The sequence below is a fragment of the Ciconia boyciana genome, chromosome 7, assembly GCF_034638445.1.
Source record: "Ciconia boyciana chromosome 7, ASM3463844v1, whole genome shotgun sequence".
Lineage (NCBI taxonomy): Eukaryota > Metazoa > Chordata > Aves > Ciconiiformes > Ciconiidae > Ciconia > Ciconia boyciana.
In genome coordinates, this window is record NC_132940.1 from 49,457,476 (window position 1) to 49,479,840 (window position 22,365).

The 22,365-nt window shown below is 37.8% G+C and overlaps 1 protein-coding gene across 9 annotated transcripts in view; it reads right to left on the minus strand.

Annotated features, from left to right (window-relative positions):
• The window catches only part of TRIP12 (thyroid hormone receptor interactor 12), an 82,769-nt gene that overhangs the window by 33,189 nt on the left and 27,215 nt on the right, over window positions 1–22,365 (minus strand). For 6 of the 9 annotated variants that reach the window (XM_072866335.1, XM_072866332.1, XM_072866328.1 and 3 more), the window contains exons 2-7: window positions 20,900–21,046; window positions 12,002–12,127; window positions 10,224–11,023; window positions 2,505–2,610; window positions 1,096–1,232; window positions 36–119 (exon numbers count right to left, since the gene is read on the minus strand). In XM_072866335.1, the coding sequence (XP_072722436.1) occupies window positions 36–119; window positions 1,096–1,232; window positions 2,505–2,610; window positions 10,224–11,023; window positions 12,002–12,127; window positions 20,900–20,997 (1,351 nt within the window). In that variant the 5' untranslated portion in view covers window positions 20,998–21,046. The remainder of the gene's footprint in view (window positions 1–35; window positions 120–1,095; window positions 1,233–2,504; window positions 2,611–10,223; window positions 11,024–12,001; window positions 12,128–20,899; window positions 21,047–22,365) is intronic. The other 3 variants (XM_072866337.1, XM_072866336.1, XM_072866333.1) reach the window with 2 other exon arrangements.

The following is a 22,365-nucleotide window of genomic DNA, read 5'->3' on the forward strand; positions in this document are numbered from 1 at the left end:
CAAAAAAAAAGGTAAATTAATAACAACTTTTATACCTTGTAGTCTTCCCATCTCAGAATCATCTGACTCACTTTCTCCAGAGGTTGTCATACCTACAGCCCCAGCAACAGAACTAGAAGCTAAAGAAATAAAAAAAGAGATTAATGGAAGTTAAAGTGCCTTTAAAACTACAAAATTAACATCAATTCCACCATCAAGAAAAGCATCCACCATCAGAAGAGTGCTCTGCATTTAACACTGCCACCATCATACTTCTGTACAATTGTCATTTTAAGTAGACCAATCTACAGGTCTAATACTTTCCAAGAGCTGAAGAGAGAAGCTATATCAAGACAAGATAATAAAAAAAAACAAAACCAAAAACCAAAAAACTCCAGCTAGATCAGCAAATTACCTTTCAGACAGATTTACCTGTATCCTTAATAAATGTATGCTTTTCTTAATTGTTACACTGCACTTAGTCTCCATTAATTTTGACTTTTTGTACTGATGTAGCTAGCTTTAAGCAGAGAATGTTTGAAATTTTCTACAATCCAGTATAATTGTTGGAAAGCTCCTTTGAACTCACTGCTGATTAGGACCAGATGATAAAATTAAGTACTATTTAACAGGACTGTGCCAGTAAGAATATTTAACTTGGTTTCAAGTTTCTCCAGTACAGACACGCTTGCCATTTCAACAGAAAACTTGTAGAATATTTATGAGTGTTACAAAAGGGCTTTTACAGGTAAATGCATGCCTTCTGTATTCTGAACAGTTTGGTGTCTCTCCAGTTGGCAGTACAGTAGTTTATGTAGGATCAGCTGAAGTTATTTTTAAAAAAAAAGGTAGACACCTGAAAACTAAAGTCTATTTTATTGGACATAGTTTGGAGACTACAAAAAAGTACAACTGAAACATCTACCAGATATCCAAGAGATTAGATTCAAAAGTAAAGGCCCCTCTCTCTCAAAAACCTTCCAGAATTATTTACCAGCTGTATCAGCTTAAATAATAATTTCTCCCCAGAACTTAATCCATTTAATTATTTTTAAATGCAAAGAAGTTTGTATCAGCAACTATACCAAAAATGCTTCAGTTGGAATTTCTTCTTACCTGCAGCTCCCTGGGGAGCCTCATCTGTACGTGCAGCTGAAGAGTTAACTCCATCCTGGTTGTTGTCAGGATCAGCCATCTTCTCCTGTCGGCGAGCTTCAGCTGCTCCTCTTTTGCCCAGGCCAGAGCCTCGCCGACTAAAGATTCAAAAAACAAAGTTTCAGACCTTATGAACTAAGACAAGAGATTTATTAATGTGAGACTACTCAAAAGCACATAACATTTATGTAGATAACTACCACAAAGTTGCACAAACTAACAGATTTGCGTAAGAATCGGTCTTCACATTATCCAACTCCTCTTTACCCTCCTTGCCCCACACCATGGCAGTGATTTGTTTATATCAGTGCATTACAGCTAGGTCCTTACATTATACCCTTCAAGACAAGGCAGTCTACTAAAATATAATAGTCAATATGAGCAAGACTAAAGTGACTGTTAGTTACAAATCACATACACATTTGATAAGTTTGATGACAGTCAAACATCTTTAAAGGAAGTTCTGAACTACTGAAGACACAAAGAGAACTCTGATGTTCAACTTGGTTTTCAGTGCCAGAACAAGTTTGAGGACACAAGCCTTTTTAAATTTGCTTTTTTAAACACTACTGTCATCACCACTACAAATATATATGCCTACAAAGTAAACAGTCAAATTCAAATGCACACTTGACAATAGAATCAGGCTTCAGATGATTTTTTTTTTTATGGCATGGAAGAGGGAAAATAAGTTGTGCTGGAGCTACTAAATGTAGTTTAGGAGTAAGAAAAAAATAAAGCTTGTTAAGGCTTCATAAGTTCATAAGTCTAGCTTCAGAATATATGTAACTACAATAATTTTTTGCATCACAGGACACATTTACTCCCCCCTCCCATTTAATCTACCAGCTGTTTAAAATTATTAATTCAGGACTAATTTTCCCCCACATCAGAAGGTATATTAAATACTTAGATATTTGTAGTATTGTTCAGATGCAGCTGCTGACAAGCTGAGTCAGCTCAACAATGTACACTGTTAAACAGACTCCTGTGTGGTACTATGAAGTCTTCTATTTTTCAAAAGAGTCATCTATTTTATTATTCATGATGGACAGCAGCTTAGCACTCTTAGTGTTTTGTATCTGTTTAAACACCACCTCCCTAAGGAAAGGATTACTTAAATTTGTAATATTGGCTTTGGGTATTTCTTTTCCTCCACCCCCACAGCTGAGGGACTTAATGAAGGTCTGACAGTGACAAATTCTATGCAGTATCCATGACACTGGTGTACAGAGTAACTGCCAAGCTGAAAAGCTATAGCTACTTCTACAATAGCAAAGTAAGAGATAGACAAGGCCAGTTTTCATGCATGAAAATGACATTAATATCAACCCACTGCAGTAATCACGTTTCATTATCTTAATTTTTACCTGGTGCTAGCACAGGAGCCCGTGGTCTTTTGCCGTGTGCTCCGCCGCAAACTGGGGAGCTCAGCAGGTGGTGATTCACTGCGCTTCTTTGTGGATTTTCTTAGACCTATGCAATATGTAAAGAATTGAGAGCAAAACAGTCCTTAAATACACAGCAGTTCTACAAAGAAATGAAACCTCTGTGTACAGGGAACTTCCACGTAAAAGAACAGCTTCTATACAAGAACCACAATAAGCACACATCAGCTTTTAGTCACCTTACACTAAACTGCTACACCAGTAAAAGAAAGGTTCAGGTACTTACTTTTACTCATTATTTTGAGTTAAGTAACACTAAACTCCAAGTTGTTACCTAGACACCTTTTCCTAACCTACACACTACAGTTATAGAAGAGCTTGTAAGTCTTTCTGATGCCAACCAGATATCACATTATGGGATACAAGTTTATTATTTCCACATGTTGATGTTTAACACACTTAAAGGAAGATGCTTTAGCTTTAGATAAAGAGAAAAAAAAGAAATTACATTGCGGGGGAGGGCAGTGGTGGTTGCATCTGTTTTCCCCCAGCTTTCAGTTTATGCTGCACAGATTTACTCAATCTTCTTTACTAGCTGAATCATAGTTTTTAGTCAGTTTTATTCACATTAGTATGGCTTAAAAATAACTGCTTTAGATCAAAACCATGCTCCACTCCAGGAGTCAAGCACTGCCAGTGTTGAGATCTGTCATATGTATTATTTGTGTTCCTATTTCAACTACATCCCTTCAACCCCTATCACTGTTGCATAAGGTCTTCCTTGAGGCAAATAACCAAGCATCTTCACAGCTTTGGAAAAGGAGTTCTCGGGTTTTTAATTTAAAGTATTTGTACTTTAAATACGTTGAAGACTGACCCAACTGATATTAATTTGCTCTAGGTTAGGAAGCCATTGTTCTGATGTCACATCCCACCGGAGAACCAGGTAAATCTCAAACACAGAAAAAACCCATGCAATACAGCATTCTCAGATAATAAGCAAGCTTATTATCAGGCTGAAATATTCTATAACAGCTTCCAAACCAGAACGCTGATAATTAAAGTGTTGAAAATTAAAATCCCTATCAGGTCCAGCTTTACATTTCAGTCGTGTGTGTGTGTGTCCCGCCTCTACAATAAATAAATAAAAGAAAAGAGAACCCCATAACATTCAATTTAGACATACTATTACTAGAATAGATGTAAATAGTTTTGAAAAGATGAGAAAGTTAAATCACTGCTCCCTCTTCTGGCAACAAAGCAGAAATAAAACATATTTAAATGTGCAATGTTTTTGAGCACAGTACCTATCAAACTGGCTCCTGTCTATTTCCTTAATCCTAAAACATTCCAGGAATGCTGAGTTGTGGTACTGAGGGATGAAATTATAACTATGCAGCTTCTGACTGGATAGTTAACAGAAAAGAGAAAGTGATCTGAAAAGCTATTATTGACCTGGTCAATAGTCTGTCCTTTCAAACACTATACTCTATTTGACCCAGGAACACAATGCTGTGTGCAGTTAAGTTCCATGCAGATGAAGGTTAATCTGATATCTGTGTATTTACCACACACCTGGCTTACTGACTCAAGAAATTTGGCAACCTTAAGAACACAACAAGGTTCTGTATTTAACAGCCACCAAGCACTGAACTGAAGCAGGCCAGCCGCTTGAATTTTCAGATGGTCTGTACATATTTTGTTCTACATGTAACCTTTTCAAATATTCAAAAAAGCAGTGGCATTTTTACTACATATGCTTTCAAACCAAAATTTAAGTTGAAATTGCTACAACAGAAATGCACAATGACTCCAACCCTATTTACATGCAGTAAAACACTGGGGGGGGGGGGGGCAGAGAGAAGTGTATTATAAAGTAGAGAGATAAGACAAAAACAGTCCAAAACATTTTTAGCTGGATCCCATGCCATAGCTATCCAAGCTTCTCAAGCACTAGATGTGCACAGATACAACAAAACTCTCCACATAGCTGGTTATATTTTACAATAGAAAATGTATGCTTTAACTGGCACTAGGTATAGCACTGTATTACTCCACAGATAAAATGTGTTTACCACTCTGAGTTCTTATTACATATACAGAAAAGTAGGCTACTCAGTACCTATAACAGTATGGTGAAATTCTAAGTGAGATGTACTTTTGCTTTACATTTAGAAGAATCAGTTAATCACCCTGTCACAGCAGAGTTCATTAGAAAAATACACAAATACATTCTTTTATACATAATTCATGTCAGCACACCACTTACTGCTACAAATCTGTGGGTCCTCATTTTCAAGTAGTCAGACCTACATATTAAGTAACTTCCTATCAGCTTAGTGATAGGCTATTAATGAGACACCACACATCCACTCTAAGTGAAGATTGACTTAACTTGTATCAAGAATAGGATTTCTGCTAACAGCAAAGGTTTCACAAAACAGCAGAGCTAGCTTAACAGCTTACTGTTGTTTAACAGTATGGTACACTCACTCATGTCTTATTGTCCCCAAACCAATCCCAAGATGCACAAACTGCACACCTGATACACTTTCTTGTTCTGATGGTATTCTGCCAGTTCGGTGAGCTGAGCTTGCTTAACACAGGTCAGATGAGCACAGACACCATGAAGCAGTAGGGCAATGAAGCTATGAAATGGGTTCTCCTTTTCCGTAAGAGGCACTAAATTAGCTGAGCCATCTCTAAACTTAATTACCTCAGTAAGAGGGTTTTAGAAAAAGTAAAGAGTTACCCAGTTACCGCTTGGTGGATAAGCTGCAGAATACATCACAGCCTGAGCACCCAGAAAAGTTGAGCTCATTTTCTCCTGCTGCTCAGAAAGAGTGTTCTACTTGTCAGATCTTTTTGCATGTTTCTCTTTTCCCAAGTCTTTATTTCTCTACCTCTGATGTATCTACCCAGGGCACATATAAGCTTCCACCTCCCTCTCTGAATTTCAAAGGCTAAAAAGGAAGCAACGAAAGACTTCTCAGAGCTTGTTCCCTTCCTGCTGTCCAATGCAACTCTCTGCCCTTAAAGTTTGTTGTTTAAGGCGGCTTCTTAAGTCAATCTTACCACATGCACCTTTTGCAAATCCTTTGAGTCTTCCCAATACCATAAGCTCAGGACTGCTAATTTCTTCAGTATAAGACTGAATCTTCTTCCTTTCACTCACATTGTCGTCAAAATTTGATCTCCCCCTTAACACACTGCCAGTGTGGCCTCCCAACTGAGAGTCCTGTATGTACAGGAGTTGCAGGAGGCTAACAGCGCCAAGCCTTCATTGGTAAACAGGGCACAACCAGCATTCAGAGAGATGGGATGAGATGCCCTGTGACTGCCAGACAAAAGAAAGCACCAGTCATGCTGCCACAGACAGATAGCAAGGGCTTTCAGGGGAACTGGTTTGATGTTCATCTCCAGAAGCTGTTTATTCAGCACTATTTCTGTAATATACAGAGCTATCAAGATATCTGTTTCAATGAGATAGTAAAAGTTATGAACAGAGATGGTCTTTCAGTAAACCGAAGGAAAATTAGGTTTAAGCAGTTCATATTCATCAACTGCAAAAACTTCAGATGTAAACTTCAGAATTAAAGCACTGGCATAGGTTTCCTTATGGCCAACAGATATATTGCTTATGCCCTGACATCATCCTATTTGCATGCCAAACACTCATGTTAATAACTCTGAAGGAAAATAGACCCAAACAGGCTAAACCTGAAACAGCGCAGCCTAACAGAAATCTTAAGAATATCTTCACATTTAAGTGTGTTTACTGGTCAGCTTTTTTTAAAGGCATTTTCTGTTGCGTGAAAGAAACAAGTTCTGAATGCAGCTGTACTGCATTCACTTATTTTAAGTCTGAGTGTATTACCCAAGCCAAAACAAACTTAGGCAAACTTTCACAGTCCATAACCTAGAAAGCCCTTTATCTGCAGTTCAAAAAGATAATCAGTAGAGATTTACTTGTTAGGATTGGAAGTTTAGACTTCAGATTGGCTCCTGTGTTGGGCTGCTCTCCTCCTCATGCAATAAAGATAGGGTGAAAATAGCTGTGGCAGGGGAAGGCAAGACAACCTCCTATCATTCTAATACTCCACTATTCTCCTCCCTCTGTACCAACCCAGATATCCCTAGCTCTTGATTATAACCCCACACAGCCCATCACTGCAATTAAGATGACTAGCTTGGAGATACTTGGCATATTTCCTCAATCCCAAGTCCACAACTCTAAGGCTCTAACGACCATCATACAGACAGCACTGTCACCCACAATCCCAAATAAACTAATTCAGAGCTATTTTCAGATTCTTTTCTCCCTCACCTCTGCCAAATCCCTTCAAGCCAGGAGTTATACACCATTCACGCTCCATGTTCACAACCATGTGGCTCTTCAGTGTATCCCAATAATCTTGCCAGCCCTCCAAATCTTAAAGTATTAAGTAGAAGCTTCTCAGCCAGGGACAGCTACCCAAAGTTACCCTGCTCTCAGCACTGTCCCAGCCATTGCCAGCTTCTTCCTATTTAAGGGCCACAAGACACTACACAAAGGGCAGCAGAAATTTCCCTAATAATGGAGACATAATTAAGCTTGTTTTTATATTATTACGTAATCAGTGAGATGACCCAATTCGCAACATTTTAAAAGCCCCTACAAAATATAGGGCTTGAAAGGGATGTGAAAATAGTCAAATCAAGAGAGCAAAACAAGAAGCTTGTGCCTTTCTTTCTATCAAGAAATATTTAGCTACAAAAATAGAGGTGAAAAAACTTTAGTCTAACCCATTTTTATTCTTCCAACAAATTCTATAGCTGTTATTCAGTGATGTCACTGCTCAGTTACACAGACTGCTGTGTAGCTGAAGACCCTGAATTCACCTTGGCTGCATTTAACACCTATTAATTATCCAGTGAGGACCGGACAAGAAACCTCAGTGCATTCCCCTCCAATATGTGAAAAGCTTCTGCAAAGATGGCAACCATGTCTCTCCTCATTCTTCTCTTCAGTAGAGTAAGCCAGCTCAGCTCTTCTAGTTTTTCCTTCAAAGATCACAACTACTAAGAATTCTTCTTGTACTTCCTGAACTGCAATACCCAGAAATGAACAGCATTGCATTTATATAGACATGACTGACAGTATGTTAGCCAGAATAATCTCCCCTCTCCTCCCACTTTTCTTCCTAGAACCACTCCCCCCCCATCATTTTTCCTGAAGTTTTTGCAGTTCCTTACACAGTTATGTTTGCATGCTTGGTTTTTGTCTCCCACTAGTTCTATAAGCCCTATTTCAAACTCCTTCAAACATCTGTCTCATATTATACCCCTATACAAGCCTACTGAGTTTTAGCTTTCACTTTCTACACAGGATTACTATGACTTCTAAGGACAGGTTTCCAGGCAGAGGGGTGTACGCCTCAATAATTTAATCTAGATCACTGTTTGTCTTACTGCTTTAGAAAGCTTTAGGGGTGTTAATATTTGTGTAAAAAATCACCTACTTCTGCTCCCTTATCCTCTAAGGGTACTAACTTGCTACAGAAAATAGATTTGAACTTACCCATTCTTCATTAAAAAATCTACCCTGGGAGTTTATTTTCTTAATATTTTCTTGACACTTCTCAGCATTATCCAACATGCATATTTTGTTAAAGTATTTCAAATTTGTCCCAATATTTGAGTTAGTAAAGCTGTCTGACAGACAAGTTATTTTCTCTTTTTTAAGAAGAAGGGCTAAGCTAACAATAGTCACTATTGATTCCAAGATCACTTCAATCTGCTGTCAAAGAGCTCTAATGTACTATTTGAAAGGCTGAGACTATCTGAAAATATAAAGTTTAACACTTTTCTTCTGTTCTAGGTCGAGTTCTTATTCTTAGTGATATTCAGTATAATCACTTACTCTGATCAATGATATACAATATAATAGCCATTGGAATAAGTTTTCCTGTAATCTACAGTAAAAGAGGCATTAGACATTTTAGACTTCCTAGTATCACCTGTTAGGACTCCGACCCCCTCCCCCCTGGCCCAGCTGGGACACCACCTAGAGAAAGTAATGTTAACCTCTATTGAGTCTAGAAATGTTTGTCACTATGCTTTGTGCCTCTTACCAGTGACTTTTTATACATACACACACATACCTATAGTCCCTACCAACTTGGTTTTGTGACATATACTTCAATGTCTTAGTTCAACTTAAGTTTATCTTTTGCAAAAAGATGACTTTCAGGTCATGGAAGAGATAAAGCTAATCAAGATGGCTTTCTCAGTACATTTTTTGTGGAGGCAATTTGGGCTCATATTCTCAATACTGTTTTTCAAGCTACTCAACACCCCCCACCCCCCCTTGTGCTATCCCACCCTTCCTCTTCTTGCTCCTTGCTGAAATTTTGTAACTTGTCACATAAATTACTCTCTGCCTTCACCTTCTCGTTGTTCACTTGTTGGAGGTAAATTCTTTCTCCTCCCTGTTGCTTTTCTTCATTGCTAAAAAGTTGTCTCTAACAAGGCCAGACCTAGCTAAGAACTTGTTGGTCAGTCCCATTCTTGCCCAATTCCTACCCACTTCCCCCTTGCTCCACCCTGTGCAAATTCAGAGTTTTTTACTCTGGAATTCATCACCCAGTAAGTCTTGAACCATGGAGCAGGCAGATAAAACCTTGCTATAAAGAAACTCACTCCTCTCCCATTCCCCAACACCATTCTTCCTCAATTAGGTTAGGTCATTCCAGAATCAATACTCCAGTCATACAAGTTATCCAAAACAAGCCTGTTAGGTCAATTAAATCTATTTTGATTATATAGGAAGACATCCAGTTGCTCTTGTTTATTTCACATACTTCCTGCATTAGTATTAGCTATAGACATGCCCAAGTTGGGACGGGCTACTTGTGATCATGTCTAGGTAAAGGAACAACAGTAAGCAAGCTTAGGAATCCAACTTCTTAAATCAAGTTTTAGAGAATACATGCTGTAAGTAAGTCATACAGTACATACAAAGGCAGCATAATGCATTTCAAAAAAATTTTGGTCAAGGCAACAGAGCTACAAGTATATCTGCACACTAGCAAGCAGGTGCTCTGCTTGGAGACAGCCTATATTTCTTAGTGACAATGTCCAAGAACAGTACCTGCTATTCAAATTCAGCACCAGAGAGGGGACATATTTTATAGGAACAATTTAAAAGATAGTGACTAACATCCCAGGCACTAGGTACACTAGGTTTAAAAGATTACTGTTCTTAAAGTAACATCATAGATTCTCACAGTAAGGAAAAATTAGGGAAGTGGGCCTGAAACAAGGAACCACATATTACCTACTTGTTCTCCACCATTTATCATTCCCACCTGGGGACAGAAAGCTTAAGAAAATGAGAAAAATCTGACAGGAGGAATATAATCAAGACAGTTTTATAACATATATGTTCCCATCATGACATCCAATAATTTTGCATATATTTTTAAAATTGATCTGCAAGACAGAGAAGCAACTTAAACTTATAGAACACTGACTGTACTTAAATCATTTGCTTTAGCTGTATATAGCTTCAGTCATAGCTTTACTTAAAAGCTCAGCAGAACATACTAAAAGTTAATTTCTGTAAGAAGATCCTAAGAAACCTGAAAACAATAGAAGTATTTGTTTAGAAGACTTGATTTTAAAACATACATGCTTATTCTTCCACAAAAGGAAACTTACTTGCTAGCTTAGCCTGTAGTCCTGAAGGTCCAGGTTTTGACGTCTCCGACTTGGAAGAGCCTGGTAGAGACAGTTTTGTTTTAGGGAGACTGACTTTTGGGCTGAACCGAGCAGCCCAGTCAAACTTTGAAGAGCCACCTGTTTTACTCTGTTCTTTGTCCCTGCTACTCCTTCTTGGACTGGGGCTGGATGCAGAACGGGAACGTCTAGCCTTATTCTGGTCCTTTCCCTGTTTCACTCTGGCACCCTGAGGAACAGTAGAAGAAGCAGAGGCAACAGCAGAAGAGGAGGAGGATGTGGAAGCTGAAGAAGAAGAATCAGTGATGGTGCTACACCCAGCTTTGGCTGAGGTCACCGATTTTGAAGCCAGCTTGGAGAGTTTTGCTGACTTCTCTTCAGCTCCAGTTGATTCAACTGCTGAACCACTCTTTATACAAGACAGATTCTCTGTCCTTTTCCTTTTCTGACTTCGGGAGCTACCAGCAGCTCCACCCTTTCTGGTGTGAGCCTTGCTTGTTGATGGTAATTGTGTAGACTTCGGCTGTTCTTGGTCTAAGTGTCTTCTCTTAGATTTAGTATGTGGCTTGTTAGTTTCCAAGGAAGTTTCAGTGTGTTGAAGTGCTTTGGGTTTTTTAGCAGAGCTAGGAGAATTGGTCCTCCTGTAATCTGGACTAGCACTGCGTTTAACTCCTCGAGAATTGTCTTTCTTAGGCACTTGCCCCGTTTTTTGCTTTTCTGAATTATTGACTCTCTCTGGATCTTCTTGTTGTGGTATTAAAACAGCAGATGAACTACAGCCTCTGTAGAAGTAAGCAGGAACAGTATCAGTGTTGAACTTCAGAAACACCACAGTTACAACAGTTTTGCAAGATAAATGTCAGCATTCTTTAATAATAAAGGAAACCATAGGTAAGAAACACTGATTATTAAGTTTACATTGAAACAAGAAAAAAAAAAACCAAACACGCTTGTATGAGAACAGTCATATTGCAAATCTTTGCTAGCAAGAAAACTAAAATAAATTGCAAAATAAAAGCACAGTACACTGCTTTGTTTAAAGAGGAAGATATGAGGTAACTTGGATAGATTTTATTGATGTTTTTTATAGATACGTCGAACTGATTAAAAAGAAAAAAATTCAAGCCATGAAGCTATTATCTGAATGTTTGAGAATATAAGTTCCACAAGAGAGTAAGGAGTGTTCAGTAATGCATAACTAGTCATAACTGGATTCTAGTTCAAGGAAGGCTCTTAATGAAAGGATAGTTTCTCATCAATCTTGAAAGTGAGGTAATGAATCACACACAAAAAAAGGCAAAATTCTCTTCTACATGACAGAAAATTGTTCCAGTATGTATATAGCAGAAGTGTATGAAGAACAGACAAAGCATGGCTGAGATGATTACTCTGAACACAGGCATACTTTAGATTATTATATATTTCAATTAATACTGGACATTTCTCAGAACTCCTTGGGCAATCTTCCCCCAACATGAAGCAGGAAAAGGGGAGAAAGACCTTGCAAGTATTCCAGGACTAGTTATGCAGAAATCGCTTCCTCCCCATCACTGATGGAATGCTCTTAGTTGGTGAATTAGAAAAACAAAAACACAAACAGAATGTGAAACACTGAAATATATCCACTGAACGCAATACCTAGATTAGTTAAAAATCTCTTAATCATATATTTTATAAGAATTCTGTATAACTAGATATATTATACACAGTTGTGAAGCGCAGATAACACTGGTTAACATACGAATATGAAGTGCAATTACCTTTTAGAAAAGTGTCCCTTGGACTGCTCAGAAGTAGTATTAGACTGCACTTTGGGTGTCTTTGAAATAGATTTTCTACTCTCAGGAGGGCTATGTGCCTTATGTTTTGCCTGCCCTAAATGTGACCTGTCAGCAGAAAGTCAAAACAGAAAGCTATCAGGATTCCAAGATACAGATACAAGCCTGTAGGTGGAATTATTATTTATTTTTTGGACCATTTACAAATATTAGTTTACAGCTTCAAACTTTTCCATATCAACCCCTAACATTAAAGCAATATTTCAAAAGAATCATCTGGTGCAGTTACAAATCACTACCAGTGTAACTGTTTTGTAAAGCACACAATTATTTAGTCATTTCAAATGAATAAAACATCTTCTCACACCTGAGCTGTGCAGATAAATTCAAATTTTTCTAGTGTGCAAGATTACCGAATTATTCACTTAAGCATTAAGCTAGCACAGTAAGGTACAAGACTAGAGCACCCATCAAAGGCCTCTTCTCAGAAAGAGACATACACTCATCAACCTCAAGATTCCATGCATTAAGACTTTATCCAGTTACGAGTGTTTACAAGTTTGTCTCTTTGCTCTTCAGTTTAAGAAAATCAAATGCTCGGAATGGGAATGCAACCAGTTCCACTCAGTAGGAAAGTTCAAACCTGCCAGTTACTTTCTGGCTGCATATCCACCAAATTGAAGGATTGAGAGCTGTTTGGTAACAGCTGAAGTAAGAGGAATGAAGAAATGCATGCTGCTGATGCAGCCAGCCAGATGAGACCAGGAAACCTGTGATGTCAGAGAAAGGAATGAGTTTCACATAGATAAGCTACAAGAGGTCTTCCAAGCAGCTTTCAGCTGCATGCAAAAAAATTGTTTATTGTATGAGCTCTGACTGGGGGACAAAGATCATACCATACCATAGATAAAATTTAAGACTTAAGTTACGTCTTCACATATTCCACATCTATTTTCAAAACCAATGAGAATTACCATCTGCAAGACTCAGAAGAGACAGCTCATCAGCATTTAAAACAGCATAGTATAAATAATTGCTAAGGCAAGAGACATCTCACTTGTACTTCCCTGGATAAAACACACTTTTGACTCAGCTGTCACCAGGAAAGCTCTACTGCTCATATCCTACCTATACAGAAACCCAAAGCACCACTAACCTTTATGAAACCTCAAACTAGCCTAGTATTAATGCTGGAAGAAGCAATGTTTCAAAGTTAAAGAACTGCGCTTATATGCTATTAACCCAGCCTATCTAGTCCTTTGAGCTGAACTATGCAAACATCTTTGAATAGTATGGGGGAAGGGGAGAAATGCAGAATTCAGATTTAAGTGTCCTGCTCCAGCCCATGACCCCAAACATCAAAAAGTTTAGGCCAAAAAGTGGAAGAGGTAGAAGAGTCCCACAAGCTTTCGAATAGATTCTTCCAACGAAATGCCAGAAATCTAGTAGCAAAGGCAGAGATAAGCCTGCTATTGACCAGAAAGTTTCACCATCCTCTTAAGGATTTCAATACAAACTTAAACCTTAGTAGGAAAAAAGTACCAAGACTAATCACCTAAGTGATAACCACATGATAATTTGCTCAGAGTCGAAATGGTAAAACTTCAGTAATATGACTGTTTTTTCTTGATAACTTTCCTTCCTCTGTTTTCTTCCGAAGTATTTTCATTTACTCAGTTACTCAAATAGATGAATGCACCTAGACAGCACATAGGCTCATCTTTCCAAAAGCATAATAGTCTGAAAAGATTAAAGGAACACCATCTTCTCCATACTCCAGTAATTTGTTTTTATTTCTCATACTAGAAGAAATCATTTTTACTATCAAAAGCAAGTAAAATAAATGTTAGATCTTTAGCTCACAATAGCAAACTCCATCAAGGTAAACTTGGGAACGTTTCACCTAATTCTGAGTGTTTGGATTTTCCTTTTCCCAACGAATGATTAAGGCGTGAAATTTAATTTTCCCCTTGAAATATTTTCATTATGGGAGTAACAGAAGTTATTACATAATTTACACTTAGCAGGAATCTCATTTTTTTTATGTAAGCTTACTGATCAGGGTTCATTTATTCTGAAGTATATTTTAAAAGGTTATTTTCCCTTAAAAATTTTTGGTTTACTTTAATTAGAACTGGATTCAACTTCGTGCTTTAAGTATTCAAAGAACATAAATAATTGAAGAGCTTTTCAACTAAAATATAGCTAAACCAATATAACAAAACATCAAGTACTTAAATCACACACTGAAGAGTTTCCACTTGTTCCAGGCTTCCCCCTTTCCACCTTTAAACCCTTCAGAGGTTCTTGCAAGTTTTACAAACATAGTTTCATACCAATGTCCAATTTATGTGGACCAATAAAGCTACAACAATATCCTGGGGATCATGAATACTGTATCATGCAGACTATTTGCATTTGCTTTATTTTTTTTATCTATCAAACTATCAGCAGAAATAACACTCATAGCCAGAGCAGAAAGGTTAGACTAGAAACATAAAAAAATGGGGAGCCAAAACTGATGAGGATTTATTATTATTATTTTATTTTTAAAGACCTACTGTGCTCTCACTTCTCATTCTTTGAGTTTAATCATTGACCTTGCACGTGTTGCAAAGAGAAGGTACACAAGACAATAGCAACTGTACATACAGTAGCATATCAGTTAAAAGGAGCATGACATTAACTCCCCTTCTATAAGATTTATACGATGGCAAGCAGACTGACAATTTGGAGAGACTGTAGGATTAAGTTAAAAGAACTTTAACTGTACACCAACTAACAAGTATCATTGTCCCAATTTATATTAAGGTTGTGACAGCTTGCTTAAGGTCTCATTAAGTTAACTTACATACAAAGGTAGTTAGAATAGTCTGATGAGCTAGAAACAAAAAGAGTAACGCTTGGAGAACTAAGTGCTATGAAAGGTACATGGCAGCTGGAAGACTGATTCTTGTTAAAGGTTGTAAGCTACCTGTACTTTTGCCCGTAAGTCAAGGCTTTTCACTCGTAACTTACCCAGTTACAAGCTCTTTATTCTTTTCCATTAAAGTATCATTCATTCAGAAGCTTCATTTAAACAAATATTCTAGCAACAAGTATTCTGAGAGGCTAAGTTCCTCATTAATGAAGAAAAATGATAAGGTAAGTATTTATGAGCTTGTGTTTGTCCATTTCCATTTGCAGGGGCAGGTCCAGGAAGACTGAGCACCTGCTGCACCTTCAAGTGTTGTTCTGGGTTTGTTGTGGTTTTGGTTTTTGGTTTTTTTTGTTTTTGTTTTTTTGTTTTTCTCCCCCTCTGTCCTGCCCTCCCCCCAACTTAAGACAGTTTCATAACCCACTCCAAGGCTTCACTCAACTGGGCAAAGCTGTCTGCTGATACACATTTTAATTCACAGGCAGACACTCAGTTCAGAGTAACACACTTAACAGAAGTTGACAAGTGACCCACCATTTAGTTTGCAGTGTTTATATAAACAATCTCATGGAAACTGCCAGCCTTTAGCCATCCTTAGCAAAGCCATAATAAGAGAACCAACTACAACCTGTCCTCAAAGAGTTACTCTGTGCATATTAAAAAACCCATACCTTTTGAAGTTAGTTAATAAACAAAGTTTCATCCAAGTCATGTTCCTCAGCAGCTGAGAGTGAGGTATTAAATGCTTGCAAATATGCACTCTACAAAACTAAACACCCTTTTCTTTCTGTCAAAAGTGAGATTAAAAAAAGCAATAGCACACATGAAATAAGCTGTGTAAAAACACTTTCCTCAGAAATACTCCACCTGTCTTCCCCACTGATTCAAACATTAAATTTAGTTTTTACACAAGTCTCGGGTAAGATGTTAACATTTAACATATTATCAAGACTGGTCCAAAACCCAATCCTGTTCAGAATAAAAGTAGTATAACTGACAAAAGCATTCTTCTCGCTTTAGTATTTGAAAAAGGTCAGTCCAAAGTGTTTTCCAGATTATGCTTATACCAGTGTCCTCTATGCAGCTAATAAGGATCTCTTAATTCTCATTTAGCCTTCAATCCCAAATGCACAAGAACATGTATACATTATATTCCAAAACATTAAAATTCATAGAAGTATCATACTTTCATACACAACTGCAACAGCATAGCAGTGATTTATGTCAAATTGATATCCTACTTAAATACCGCTGTTCCTAAGGATTTCAGAAGAGTGACAATATGCAGATAAAAAGATAAGCGCCGCTGTCATTTCATGCCACTAAAAAAAATTTTGCAGCACTAATAAATAGTTCTAGTACATAAGACCACTTCCATTACTCCATACCAATATACTGAAACATTGCTCGCAATTGAAAGGAACAGTCAACTTCACCACTTTCAGAAAAAAAAAAAATCTTATTGTGCACCTCACAATATCACTTCCAAATTGCTCCCATTCAAAGTAAATACTATGGCATCACTTGGAACTTAAGCCATTAAGGAACTCAGAGCACAATTCCTCAACACACAAAGTGACAATGTAGATAGAGAGTTAAGAAAGTGACAGTAAGTATCTTCCACCCCCTCCTCCTGCCCCCATGAAAAGAGTGCTCTCATTAATGCATCTGCTTCCCACTCCTCTTTGGTTTACTGCTGCAAAGGGAAGCTTTAGTATCATTATTGCTTCCTTACAAAGCTGCAAAGAGTCATCCTTCAATGGAAAGTGCTGGAAGAGATAGTTCAGACAAGGGAACAGTTAGGAAGGTGCCATCGTAACAGTAATTCTAATTTAGGATGACAACACTGAATACTTTTCAATCCAGTATTAAAGCCCGTAAGAACTATAATATCCACAACAGCAGAAAGTCATCCAAAGCACAAAGTTATTTCAACATCACTACTGACAACAGGAAAGTGAAGAATCACATTAGTCCAACTTCACCAAGGCCAGTCTGGTTATGTGCCTGCACAGGGTGGGAAAACAGTTCAGCAGTTTATACATCTGTTTTCAAACACACAACCCTTGCTTCTTTTAGAGAAAAGCACACATCATAGATGCTAAATTTACTTCCAATTTGTGCTGCAACAATCTTTCTACACTGTCTGTGAGCCTAGCATCATTGTTTGGGGTTTTTTTTAAACAACTGCAACTGTAAAAATCAAGCACTCAAAGCTCCTATCAAGTTACTGTGTTGAGTGTGAAACTGCTAGTAAAACTCCAGCAGAAAACACATCATAGGCTTCCGCCGCTCATTCTGACTGCAAGTATTGATGTTATTAGGGTGACATGAAATAAGTCCAATCTAGAGAAAAATGGGTTTGCATTGCTGCTTCCAGGTTAAGCGAAATCTGCCAGTATTAAATCTCACAGGAAGAAGATTCTGCATTTATGTTTTACATACTAGACCAGAGAAGAGTTTGGGATTTCCAAAGTTTTCATGCAAGTGAACAGTAGCTGCTCAGCAAGTTAAATTGATAAAGTTTTAACAAAAGACCTTTAAGCTGCAAAAAGGTCAAAGACTATAGAGACACACATATTAGCATTTCAGCTTGGAAGTTATATTCTCCAGCCTCTCTCCTTTTTAACACCTCCCTCAACTGAAATCTATCATAGTGTTCACTCCAGTCAGAGCACAAGAGGCAGAGACAAAGTTAAGGCTATTACAAAGCCATTTGACTACACTACCAATGACTATATGATCATTCACTTATATTAGATTAGTGGACTTCACATCAAAGTCTGAAATTACTGTACAAGAAACAAACTGCACAAACTCCCCAAGTTTTTGTCACTTAGTGTTTTGAAAAATGCATGCACCTTAGCCACAAGAAAGCTTTAAGAAAAAAAGCTGTTGCATTTCCAGCATTTAGAAAGCTATTTATACAAAGCAGAAATGTAATCAAGTACACAAGTTCAGACAGTATTGAAACTTGTCCTTGCTCGAAGGGTTATGATTGCATATCTGTGACCAAAGTGAAGTAACCTTCTCCAACACTTTAGAAGGTGTGGTCCTTAAGTTTGCTTATAAACTTTGTGGCTAATTTTAGGCATGAAGCAACAACCCCCTACAGACTCACATTACTGCTTAATTCCCTCTACAATACTAGGTTTGGGTTTGGTTGATTTGTTGTTTGGTTTTTTTTTTTTTTTTGGGGGGGGGGGGGTGTTTGTGTATTGGTTTTGTTTTTTAAGAAACACGTGGCTCAAAGTGGCTGAATAAAATCTCATACTATCTATCAACTACATCAAGTAGTGCAGATCAACAGAAGAAAATTTGTAAAGCAAGATATTTGTCATTAAGGACCAATGTCCACTATCTATGCCTTTCAATGATTTCTACTTCAAAGCAGAACAGATTACAACCACAAGTGACCAGGATGCATGAACTGCTCTCTTAGAGCACAACTTCCAGTTTAGTTTCATCCAAAAAGATTTCAATTCAAGTGCTGCAAGACCATTCCATAATGTTAGGCAAAGCACAGCAGGTGAGGATGACAGATTTGCTTCAAAAGAACCTTCCCAACTCCAACTAAAATACTAACATAGATGCATCCTAAGTTCACAGTTATTTGCACAACATGAGCATATTATTGAAACTGGTCTTTCCACAGTTTGTTTGTTTTATTTAAATGATTTTACAGCTGGAATTGAAGAGTTTGACTTTATGGATGACAAATGTGAGAAAGACTGGAAATAAGTTAGTGTCTCAAGTGTCCCAAAAACACTAATGTAAGGAAAGGTGTATTGGGGTGGGGGTGTTTCCCTTTTTTTTTTTTTAATATAGCAGCCAAAGCAGTGTGTATCACCAGAGTACAGCAAGATATAATGAAGAAGGTACATCTAGCTGTGAACTCTAGACCCTCCCACGTACTGTTCAGCAGCAGAACTAGAACATACTATCCCACTGCATCCCTAGATACATGGAAGGATGAATCCCAAAGTTTGCATCTAAAGACAGGCAACCAGAGAAAAAGTGACTGTTATCTCAGAGCCTGTCTCTTTCCATTTCATCTACAAATTTTTCCAGGACATGATAGATCTGTCTTACATTGTTCCTTGTACAATAGCCATTTCTGCCCAGCAGCTTACTAAAGAGACACAGAAGACAGTAAGAGAAACTAAATTCATCATAAAGTTTATATTAACCAGCATGTTTTATCCAGGCCTCTTTACATACTTCGCCAGACAAAAATGCTTGTTCAGAGATGGAAAGGCAGGGGAGGTCCTGTTCTAAAGAGCCCGCGTTTCAAAGAGGATTGTAAGCTTCCATCCTCTTCACTTAAGGAAACAGCTTTGGTTCCGATAAAGGTCTAGCATAGTTCAGGAGTGCAATACACTCTTGCTTGTGGAAGTCTGACTGACACAGATTTGGTGAGGGGTGGGAGAGGTCTAGTCATTTAAGACAAGCTGCATCTTGAATCACTGTGTGATAGCATAAGTAACAGACCACAATGCACCAAAACACCGGATGAGTAACTTTCTTATAAGAAAATAGTGATACCACTAAAATTCTTCAATTTGGCTGACTCACTGTACAGCTTCTCCCTGGCATTCTGCTAAAAAATCTGAATAAACAGTAGATATCTGAAGAAGAATCCCCCACCCCATGCTCAAATAACTTCTCTCTAGTTCTTTATTCTAGGGAGAAGGTTATCCACCCCAGGTCAATTTCAGCGTAAAAGGAAAGAGTTGGTAGGGCAATATCTAACTTAAACATCCATTTAAATGTAGGGATAAGAGAATCAACAGAATGGAATTAAGGGTTCACCATGCCTCACTTAAAGGAGTATTCTCCAAAAACAATGCTAGCTTGCAAAATAATCAGCTACATAAGGCAGCAACTTCCCCCTCCTTATGCTACAGAAGCCTTGTGTTTATCATCTGCTTTTCCATTTGTACGGAGAGACTAGTTTAGAAAAAGTGAAGCTGCATTTTGCAGATTGAATTATTCCCCCTAAGGTTCCTTAGAAGAACGGCTAGCCTCCTTCATCCATTCAACAGTGGCCTTGTTCTCAGTTACACGTTATATTAGTAAGAAATACACCTTGTCTTCATTATACATTATAGCCCAGTTCCTTCATAGTAAAAAAAATTTTTGTGACACTGACCTGCAATATTTTAATACTCTTATACAAAAAAACCCAAGCCCAAGATACACATGTTCAAACAACTGCACCAGTAACACCTCTGAGGAAGCAGAATATAGACAGAAGCTGCCTACCATGACACTATAACCTTTTTTCATTAGACTAATATTTCAACAAAATTAAATGAAGACTTATCCATACAGGCTTCACTCAGATGAAGACTTAATTCCTTAAAGGACATGGCAATAATTATACAGGCAGCATCCATAGAAAAGTTTCAAGGATCATCTTTGTTCTACATTGTAGAGGCAACCACTTACAGAACAAACAGAACCTGGTCCACTTGCTCACTAGTACAAGTATATTAAAGGATGGCAAACCTTTTGTTCTTGAGTTATTCAAAAGCTGCCCAGGATTAACATGCAATGCAAGGGAACAGAGGGGTGCCAGTTTTTCAGCCTTCTCTATCAGCGACACAGATTTTCCCAGATATCACACACCAGAGTCTCCCTGTCCCCCACCCCCCGCATATTTTTGTTATCAGAGAAGGAAGAGGGGGAAGGAATCTGTTACTACCTGTGATTTGAGGAATATAGCTCAGTTACACTTTTTCCCCATAGATCTACTACTGCTATTCTAGCTGAACATGCATGATAGTGAGTTATCCATGTTTTCATTCCATACAATAACAGTACAGATAGCATTTCAGGGGCAGAAAGATTTTACACAACTTTCAGTGCTTGGATTACAGGGTGGAAAACTTCATTTTCTAATGAAATCGCATCAATTTTGCTTTTCTACATTAAAACACACTCATAGATAACAGCCATACCTTCCTCCTACTGCGTCGTCTTGTGGCTGGGCCCCAGCAGTGTTCCTCTGTGAACGTCGCAGTGACCCCCCTGGATTGTTATTAGGCCGGTTGGACATTGGCACCTCTCTCCTGAAGGGACATACCCTTTCTAGACACTATCATTCACTGAAAGACAAGAGAGATATACTTGTAAGACATGTGGCATGAAGACTCACAGCTGTGCCTCAAGAGGCAAGTGTAAAATGCTATTGCTTCAGCAAAAACTTAAGACAAAAACCTTTAAACAGTTTTTAGTTAAGAGGCACACGAACCAAGATTTTTCTCAAGAGCATTTAGATCCTTAATACAGAGCAACCAGTTTTGAGTAAATATAGCATACAGATGACCTATTGGACTAGATGACCTTTAAAGGTCCCTTCTAACCCAAACTATTCTATGATGACACACTTCTTTTCTGGCAGGCTTCTATAATTATATTAAGACGACAAGACAAATGTAATTTAGGAGAATCTGTATTTGTCAACATTAAGGAAAAACACACTAACTAGTAAAACTCAATGCTTGATACAGAGCAATAGTATTTAAGTATTTTAACTCTCATTGTGGAAGATGACAATGCCAGTTTCAGGAATTTCAGCAGTATCCACAAGATCACAGAAGTAACTTAACTACTGTGCTTTTAAAACAGCTTCCTTCTCTAGCCAGATTTATGCAACTTCCATTTGTGTAAAAAAAGTTGCATAGTAATTCAGGAAAAGAGATATAGCCATATAAGCAAGAATTTCTTGGTCATGAGAGCTTAATCAGTTGGAAAAGATATTTGAGACAGAAAAATTGAGTGTACACAATTATTTAAAAGAATAATCAATATGATGGCTTTGTATGACTACTTTTGGAATTGCTTTGTGACTGCTAGAGGTCTACAGACATTATTTTGGTAGTTATTTACGGAAGACTACCGTAACACCCAGCTGCAGTCCTCAGAAACAGAGGTATTTCAAGATCAAGCCTCACTTAGCTCCTCAGTGAAGAGAGGTAACTTTTGTATCCTGTGCTAAATTGGTATTTCTATACAGAGAGCATAGCAACAGAACCACAACCAGCAAATCCAGTTTTACTGTTTTTAATTGTGTGGAATCTGGTAAAAAAAGGTATTTGCAGGTGAAAAAAGCCACAAGAAGGAAAACAATGAAAGTTTGAGAACACAATAGTCTATATGCTGATTCAGTATCTACTATATCTGTAACACAGTAAGCAAGAAGTCTGACAGGAAAAAGTTTAAAACATTTCAGCTGCAGATAACTAAGGCTCAGTTCAAATTCCAATGCCTCCAATAAAATAATTTTCAAGACCTGGCATTGTCAGTAAAGCCAGACAATACTTGACTATAATTGTCTATTCCTCTGAAAGAGCCCATGGAAGTAAACAAAAGCAAGTAGGAAAAAAAAAAAGAATCCTAAATTATTCCGTTTTACTGTACGCCA